The 8,838-nt window shown below is 44.9% G+C and overlaps 1 protein-coding gene across 4 annotated transcripts in view; it reads right to left on the bottom strand.

Annotated features, from left to right (window-relative positions):
- Positions 1 to 8,838, bottom strand: part of NFIA (nuclear factor I A) — a 464,681-nt gene that overhangs the window by 64,825 nt on the left and 391,018 nt on the right. For all 4 annotated transcript variants that reach the window (XM_027852710.1, XM_027852708.1, XM_027852711.1 and 1 more), the window contains exon 9: positions 7,499 to 7,664. In XM_027852710.1, coding sequence (XP_027708511.1) covers positions 7,499 to 7,664 — 166 coding nt within the window. The remainder of the gene's footprint in view (positions 1 to 7,498; positions 7,665 to 8,838) is intronic.

Raw genomic sequence — 8,838 nt, 5'->3', positions numbered from 1 at the left:
CTGCATTTATTAAGCACTTACTATTACTGAATATGATTTACTATGACCTGCATTTAGTAAGCACTTACTATGACCTACTATGACCTGAATTTATTAAGCACTTACTATAACCTGCATTTATTAAGCACTGACTTAATATGACCTACTGTGATCTGCCTTTATTAAACACTTACTATGACCTGCAAAAGGCGGATGAGCATGCATGTAGCACCAACCTCACAGGGCAGTAGGGAGGCCCCAAGGAGGAAATGTCTAGAGAGTGCTCAACAAACCTTCAAGCTTCCTATCAATGTAATTATGACCATTTTTGTCCAGGGTCTCTTTTGCTCAGCACCTGATGACCACTGAAATCCCAGCACAAAGGCAGGCAGTTCCTATGATATTCCTCAATACAGAAAGGCAATTTGTTGAGGAGGGGGTACCCCAGCTTCATCTACATTATAAACATTAGCACCCACCTGATACTGCTTGAAGAGAAATTCTAGATCTTAAAAAATGAAAGGGATTTATAAAGAAGACATGAATGATGCTTATGAGTCTTTTATGAATTTTTAAATCAAGTGGTTGCATATCTTAATTGATTAGAAAAGGAAGGCTGGCCAGTTTTATTTGAGTCATATTCATCGTTATTCAAAAAGGATTTCTTTCCTCTAGAATTCTAAGGCTAAATTGCTAATTTCATTTTTTTTGGGGAGGGTAAGGCGAGGATAATTTTTACAGCATGTCTCTGGTCCTTTCGAATTCTACAAAAATGAGCTGAGCTTTATTGTAGAGGAGTGTGGAGGGCAATATAGTATATTTCACTTTAAAGGGTAAGAATACAAAAAAAAAAAGTACCAGTCCAATGGTCTGACAGCAATTCCCTGTAATTCTTTAGGTGCCGTAGGAGATCTGAAGGAACACATTGCCATGGTCTTAAATGCTTGGAAAGGAGCCACTCACTAGCTGTCCTGGCCAATCCAATAGGGCTTATTTCCTTACCAGGTGTAAGGCTCCAAGATGGGCGCTCACTGGTGGGGGCCAAACACGTGACTTCCCCAGGACTGATTATTATGCAAGTTAGCACTTCTGGTTGCCATGGCATCCTGGGGAGGCATGGCTCCCACTGACTGCTCACCAAATACCATGGCACGGAAACCTCCCCCCAAATGATGGGCAGTGGTGCCCACCCTGGGCATGGAATGCTCAGATCATTCCGAATATTTTTCGGGCACGGATATGAATTTTTAAAACTTGTTTTAAGGAATGTATTTTGTTCCCTGCGAAAAGCAGATTTCCCCTCTAGATCCTCTTTCCCCAATTTTTTTTTTTTTGCCACAGCTGCCAGGCTGGCTGTTGGTGCCAGAGGCAACTGATTAGTTTAAAAAAAAAAAAGCACTTCTGGCTTGCTGACATCCATTTGTATTTCACTATGTGATGGCAATAATAATTACACCTGGCACTGGAATGGAGAACATTTATAAACTTTTAGAAATGTTTCCGTGTTCCATTCAGTTCACTGTCACAATGGGGTGGGTAGGGTGTCTGTTAGTCTCCCCTTTTAACAGATAATACAAATGACTTAGCCAAGGTCACAAAGGGTTATGACGCATTTTGTGGCCTGTACCTCACTGTCTCATCATCATCAGAATAATTTTCCACTTCTCCTTTACAAGCAGAATGGATAAAGCACTGGACATGGAGTTTGGAAAACCTGAGCTCAAATCCAGCCTAAGACACTTAAATTGCTGCGTTACACTGAGCAAGTCTCTTAGCCACCGCCTGCCTCAGTTTCCTCACTTGTGAAATGGGGATAATAATAGCACCTACCTCTCAGGTTATCATGAGGATCAAATGAAATATTATTTCTAAAGGACTTTGCAAAGGTTAAGGTGCTATATGAGAACCTCATGAGGAAGGGAGTGCAAATGTAATTAGCCCCACTTCAGGGGTGAGGAAACTGAATACCAAGAGTGGTGACATCGTTAGCTAACTGGCAGATGCTGGCCACTGAAAGAGCCATTGACTGTTCAAGGTAACAGGGAGCTCTATCACGGACTGGCAAAAAAACCCCCAAAAAACACTGACCCCATTTTACAGATAAGGAAACCGAGACCCAAAGAGTAGAAGTGACTTGCCCAAGGTCAGGTGTACTGACCAGTGAGATCTGGAGCCCAAAGATTTATCAAGGGTGTAGTCAGGAAGTCAGTGGAAGAGTGAAACTTGAACCCAGGTCTCCTGATTCTAAATCAGGGTTCTTTTCACCACACAAAAGTCCACGTGTCTGCTGAAACCTGCCTATTTCAGCGGAATGTAAGGAAGGGTTTCTTAACAAAGAGAGGTGTACCAAAGTAGAAAGGGAGCAGCCAGGAGGTGCAGTGGATAGAATGTTGGTTCCAGAGTCAGCAAAATGAATCTTGTTGAGTTCAAATCCAGCCTCAGACACTTATAGCTGGGTAACCCTGGGCAAGTCACTTCACCCTGTTTGCCTCAGTTTCCTCATCTGTAAAATGAGCTGCAGATGGAAATGGCCAACCAAATCATCTCAGCCAAGAAAACCCCCAAAATGGAGTCATGATGAGTCAGACATGACTGAAAAACGACTGAATAACAAAAAGTAGAAAGTGCTACATTGGCAAACAGTGGGCCCCCCATCACTGGTTCTCCTGAGTCAAAAGCCAGAAAAGCAATTCGGGAGAATGATGTGGAGGGCATTCTTGTTCAATTCTGGGCTCGGCTGGATCAGGGGGTCCACTGACTCTGTGTGTGTGTGTGTGTGTGTGTGTGTGTGTGTGTGTGTGTACATACAAACATACTGATGACTATATTTCAATATAATTGGTGTCCCTTTGAACCTGTGTACTTTATTTTATGTATTTAAAAAGATGCCTCTGAGAAGGAGTCCATAGGCATCCCCAGAAATACAAAGGAGTCTATAACTCACCCAAAAAGTTAAGAACCCAACTTGTGCTACATGAATGCTAATAATAATAATGATGATGATTACACATGGAGTTCTGTGCTCAGTTCCACATTCTAGACACTGACAAGACAGACAATGCTGAGAAGCTGGCTGCCATCATGTCAAAGGGGACAGAAAATCATGACCTATGGAATGAGGGAAAAGATCGCTTAGGATATTTAGGGGTGGACTAAGGTGGGATAATTACCTTCAACTGTTAAGATAATTCCTTTGGACTAGGGCTACCCCAGAGAACAGAATTAGGACCAACTGGCAGGTGGAAGTCTCAGGGAAGATTTTGTTGTATTAGAAATTATTAAGTAACTATTAAAAATTAGAGCTAACCAATATGGGAGGCTGTGAAGTCACAAAGCTAACTTGTTTTTTTTTCCAACTAGTACTTCTGAATTTACAGAGTATTTACTTGAAAAAAATCCCATAAGATAGAGATAATTCCCCATCTTACAGTTTCAATTGAGAAAGCATTTTCTAACATCCTCCTATGTATATGGTGGGCACGAGGCAGCACGGTATTGTAGCCTAGAACCACTGAGTCAGGGCTGGAAGGGAACCCTGATGTCAATGGGTCCAATCCCTTCATTTTACAGAAGAGAAAACTCAGACAGGTGACATGATCTGCCCAGTGACTTACAGCTAGTGTCTGAGATGGAATTTGAACTCGAGTTTCTTTATTCCCAGGCAAGCACTCTATCTTTTAAATGGAGAGGATAAAGAGCTGGCCTTGGAATCATGAGGGCTTGGGTTCAAGTCTCTCCTCTGAGACAATGTGGCTGGGGAATACTGGGTAAGTCATATCATGCCTCAATGGACCCAGGCAACTTTCTGACGCTAGAATCTGTCAAGCAGCGGTCAACCTGCACTGGGAGACAGAGTATTCTAATTGAGCAATCCCTCTCCCATGGGTCTGCTTCAAAAAATAAATGTGTTAGGCACTGCAGTGGCCGCTGAGGATAGGAATGTAAACACAAAACGCTTCCTGCCTTCAGTGAGCTTACATTCTTCTGGGGAGAGGTGTGGAATGGGGATGTGGAGGCACCAGATACCTGGCCAGGCTCCTCCAGCTAGTCAAGGTCCAATCTCTCTCATTCCTGCCCAGTTCCTATAAGGTTCTCTCTATAACAAGGAAAGCTGTGACTCACGTGGGAGGCATACAAAAGTCTTAGGGGGCTTCAGGCAGAAGCTGCATGATGGCCCACCAGGTATGTCACAGGAGGGATTCTGGCTGGAAGGAGGAGGTGGGACTAAAGCGCTCCCAAGTCTCCTCAACCCCCGACTTGATGAAGAAGAGGGGAGCCTCGGCTCGGGGAGGGGGCGGCAGCCAGCATCACAAAGGAAACGAGTGGGTTTGGAGCTCTTCATTAGAGTGACACAGGATTGGGGAAGTAAATGATGACTCTCACCGTATGTCACTGTCTTATTAATGAAGTGGAAAATGTGGAGATGACAAACAAGACGTTACCGTGGCAAAGACCACAGTCTAAGCCTGACTAACACAGGGGAACATGGGAGAATCTTCTCAATGGCTTCAGCGTTCCTATCGGCTGCTCCTCTGGGAGCTTTTGGCCCCGAAGCCCAGGGCCAAACCGTGGGGTGGTTCGCCTTCCCCGCTGCACTGAGGGGCCCACAAAAGGTTGGGGCATCCCTGGAGAACGTGACCTAAGACCCCAACACTATGCCGGAGCCAGACCATGGGAATGACTAGTATTGGTGGTCGCTGTTTACACCTTTCTGGGTAGTAGAAGTGGGGGACCACGGAATGTGGAGACAGGAGATCTGGGTTCAAATCCCAGCTGTGTCACTTACTACCGACAGAGATTTTGGGCAGGTCAAATAATAATAGCTAGCATTTATAAAGCACATTAAGGTCTTCATGAAAATTATCTCATTTGATCCTCACAATAACCTTGGGAAGTAGGTGCCATTTTTATCCCCATTTTGCAGATAAGGAAACTGAGGCAGACAGAGGGTAAATGACTTGCCCGGGGTCACACAGTTAAGAATGGTCTAAAAGGATTTGAATTCAGATCTTCCTGCCCTTAAGTCCAATACTAGCTATACCAGGACCCTTTCTGGACCTTGGTTTCTTCATTTGTAAAATGAGAATGTTAGGCTATTTGACTTTGAGGTCCGTTCCAGTTCTAAGTTTTCTGACTTGTCTCTCCTCTGAGTTTTCCTCTTCTGAGTTTAGCCAGTCCAGCCCTGGGCTGGACTCCAAAGCAGACGGGCCTCCTGTCTTTATGGGAGCCCAAAGGGCTGCTTGGCCTTGCCTTCCACCGAGCTGATGACTCCTCCCATATGTGCTATCTCCTCCTACTAGGATGTAAGTGCCATGGGGGCAGGGACTGTCTCCCTTTTCTCTTTGAACCCTCAGTGCTTAGCACAACGCTGGCATATAGGAACGACTGTATCACAGGTCTCACTGTAGATGATCTGATGGTACCTCTGGCTTCTCTCCTCCCTCCCACAGTGAAGAAGGTATTTTTCTCTAAAGCTCTAAGTTTCAGACAAGACACACCGGGGCTCTCCGGAGGGAGTAGCCCTTAGAGCCCTGTTCTTGGGCCTTGATCTCATTAAACACGCCAAGTCTACGGCCAAAGCCGCTCACTTCGATGGACCCAGTGACCACCGATTTCAGAACCTCTGCCTCTGTGCCCACGGTTCTCCCTTCCGACACGTCCCTAGAGGGTGAGCGCTCTGTCTGCAAGACCAAATGTCATGGGGGTCAGTTCAAGCTGGAACTGGAAGAGAGATGAAAGCGTTCACTTTTCTCCCTTGGTCTTCTTCTGAACCAAATGCAAAGGTGGGTCTGTCGCTGACAGATGAGGACCTAGTGATCACTTTCAATCGAGGCTTTCCTTCACAAGATCATAGATTGAGGATCAGAAGGGATCTTTCAGATTCAGTGGGTCCAATGCCCTCACTTCACAGCTGAACAAACCGAGCTCCAGAGAAATCAAGAGAGTTGCTCAAGGTCACGGGATTGGCAAGTTTTAGAGCTGAGAGTTGAACTCAGGTCCGGTGACTCCAGGGTTACTTCTGCTCCATCAGCGAACATATCTTTACACATCGTCCTATCTCATCAGGATGTGGAGGAGACTGTGAGCTCAGAGTATCACAGGAGCTCTAGGTTAGAAGGGACCTCAAGGGCGAGAGAGTCTAATCCTCACGTGAATAGAGTTCCGCCTCAATATTCCTGACAAATGGTCTCCCAGCTTCTGGCTGAAGACTTCCACTGGGGAGGAAGCCACCGCCATGACACTTTTGGAGAGCTCTCCAGGGTAAGAATTTTCTCTTTTCATAGAGGCTCGATCTTATCGGCTATACCCATAGAGGACCAGCCTTGGCAGAATCTCCCAGGCTGAAAAGCTAGTAAGTACGATCCCGTGACAGACGGGGTCTGCTGTCCAAGTACTGCCCTAGGGAGGTGGAGTCCAATTCCTTTATTTCACAACTGAGCAAACAGCCACAGAGGGATGAGCAGACTTACCCAAGATAACCCCGGTGGCAAGCAGATGAAAATTTTCACCGTGAAACATCCACACCCTCCCCACATAAAGGCCTCCCAGGTCTAAATGTTTTCCCAATTGAGTAGCTTCTTTCTATCCATTTCCCACATTCGTCTTCTTCCTATCATTCTCACCAAAATGGCCAGAGCGGCCTCAAAACCCGGTCCCAGAGAGGGCGAGGGATCTCCCTTCCTTCACCTGCGCTAGTTAACCCTTCATGTGTCTCTGACATATGCAGTTAGATTTGTCTTTCCTTGTTCATCCCATCTCCACCTCCTGACTCTCTTCAAAAAAGCACCACTTCCTTCACTCCCGCATCAGAGACAAGCAGGCAGCTCCAATCTCTTTGCTTTCTCTCCCCTCCTGCCCCAAATCTAGATAGGAAATTGCCTCTGTTTCTCTCTCCAAGCTTTGCTTAGTAATGGATTTCCTCCTCTTCTCTCACCCTTTAAATGCAATGCTCTTTGCCCACATAGATGTCCCTCTCTATTCATGTGTTGGTTTTATATTGATATTCATTGTTTCTGTGCTATACCTTGTTACATTCATTGTGTCTGTACCTAGGCGTCCTTATTAGGGTGTCTGTCTAGAAGTGTGAGTTTTCAGAAAGCAGGAACTATAAGGAGCTGTATCTATACGCTGACCACAACATGGGTAACTGGGTGCATCTTGGATGGGTCCTGCTGATGCTGAAGAAGACCTGTACTCAGCCATCTCTGCCATTACTCCTCAACACCACAGCTGATTCATCCACCCACCCCTTTCAACTACAAATTCAGGTTTGATTATGTGGTTATATAAAAACACCTGATCAGTCAGCCACACAGAGTCATGGGCGTGTCCAGAGTACCTGAAAGGTCACTGGGGCTAGGAGCTAAGCGGCTTCTCGGCATATCCTTGGGTCCGTGACTACCCCATCTGCTGTGGTATACCAGCTGGGAAGAGTCAGTTTCCGGGGTTTGACAGAGATGACGGACTGGTCACAGGGGAGGTGGTAGGGGTGGGGTAGGCTGGCCTAAGCCATACTTACTCGGTGAGGTGGGCGAGGTGGCACCTCCTTCTGTCGATGTGGTCGGAGGCTTTGTGTCTGGCACGGGCAGAGGCACAGGCCTGGCCATTGGTGGCGGAGGTGGCGGTGGCAACATTGGGGTGGGAAGGAACGGATTGTGCACCTTGCCTTGGCTGCTACCATTGGGCTGTCAGAGTGAAAGAGGCAGACGTCAGCCATGAGAGAATCATCACTTGCTTCCAATACACATTATTAAGTGCTCTGTACTTAAGGAGTAGCTGAAGCCTTTCATAAGACCATATGCACATGCAGGATTATTCTGGTTTGGAATTCAAGGCACTTGACAAAAGTACATTCTTAGTAGGGCAGATAAAATGTATTTTAGAACCTTTTCTTTGCATCAGTTTACATAAAATGACATTTGGGGGGAAAGTCTGAATTTTTCACGTGGGCACTTTGGCTGGGGATGCAGCTACTCTGAATAAGTGATTGTCATCACTATCATGGAATACTTTTGATGAGCTAAGCTCTGCAAAGCGCCTGCTTAGCGATTGCATCCTCTTATAGTTAACTACAGAGATACTCCTTAGACTCCGGAACTGGAGAAGAAAAGCATGTTTGACTCTGGCTTAGAAATCCAACATTATATTACACTTAACAAATACATTTAACCATTTGAAAAATCCTTTCCTCCCAGTCTCTAACACCAGAAGCAGAAACTTTCAGATTCAGTTGTCATCCAATTCCCGCTCAAGATGGCAGTTCAACCTGGATTCTGGATGCAAATTTTTGTAAGGTAGAATATACCACAAAGCCCAACTTCTTTGGTGGAATGATGACGGGAGGGCTGAACAAAGCATACAGCTCTTTTAAAGGAGAAATTGTTCTTTGAAAAATACTTTCCACAGCATTAAAAAGAGGCATTTGTTAAAAAGCTTTTTTGAAATGATCCCCTTTTAAGGAGGCCAGCTGAGATTGAGAAAATTTTCACAATTGCGTAAAAACAGGAATTTGAGAGATATGTGAGATAATGTCAAAGCTGCTGAAAAATAGAAAGAAAGAAAGGGGAGAAGGAAGGATGAAAGAAGGAAAGGAAAAAGGAAAGAAAGAAGAAAAAGGACAGAAGGAAAGAAAAAGAGGAAAAAAGAAAGAGGAAAAAAGGAAAAAAGAAAGGAAGGAAGGAAAAAAGAATAAAGGAATGAAAAAGGAAATAAGGAATAATGAAGGAAAAAAGATCAAAAGGGAAGAGAGAGAAGAAAGAAAAAAGGAAGGAAAGAGGAAAGGAAGAAAGAAGGAAAGAAAAGAAAGGAAATAATAAAGGAAAGGAAATAAAAAGGAAAAGCAAAGAAATATGGAAAAAA

The sequence above is a fragment of the Vombatus ursinus genome, unplaced genomic scaffold (genome assembly GCF_900497805.2).
Source record: "Vombatus ursinus unplaced genomic scaffold, bare-nosed wombat genome assembly UNPS02009824.1, whole genome shotgun sequence".
NCBI lineage: Eukaryota > Metazoa > Chordata > Mammalia > Diprotodontia > Vombatidae > Vombatus > Vombatus ursinus.
The sequence above is the reverse complement of the archived record's forward strand: the minus strand, read 5'-3'. Positions and strand labels throughout refer to the sequence as shown.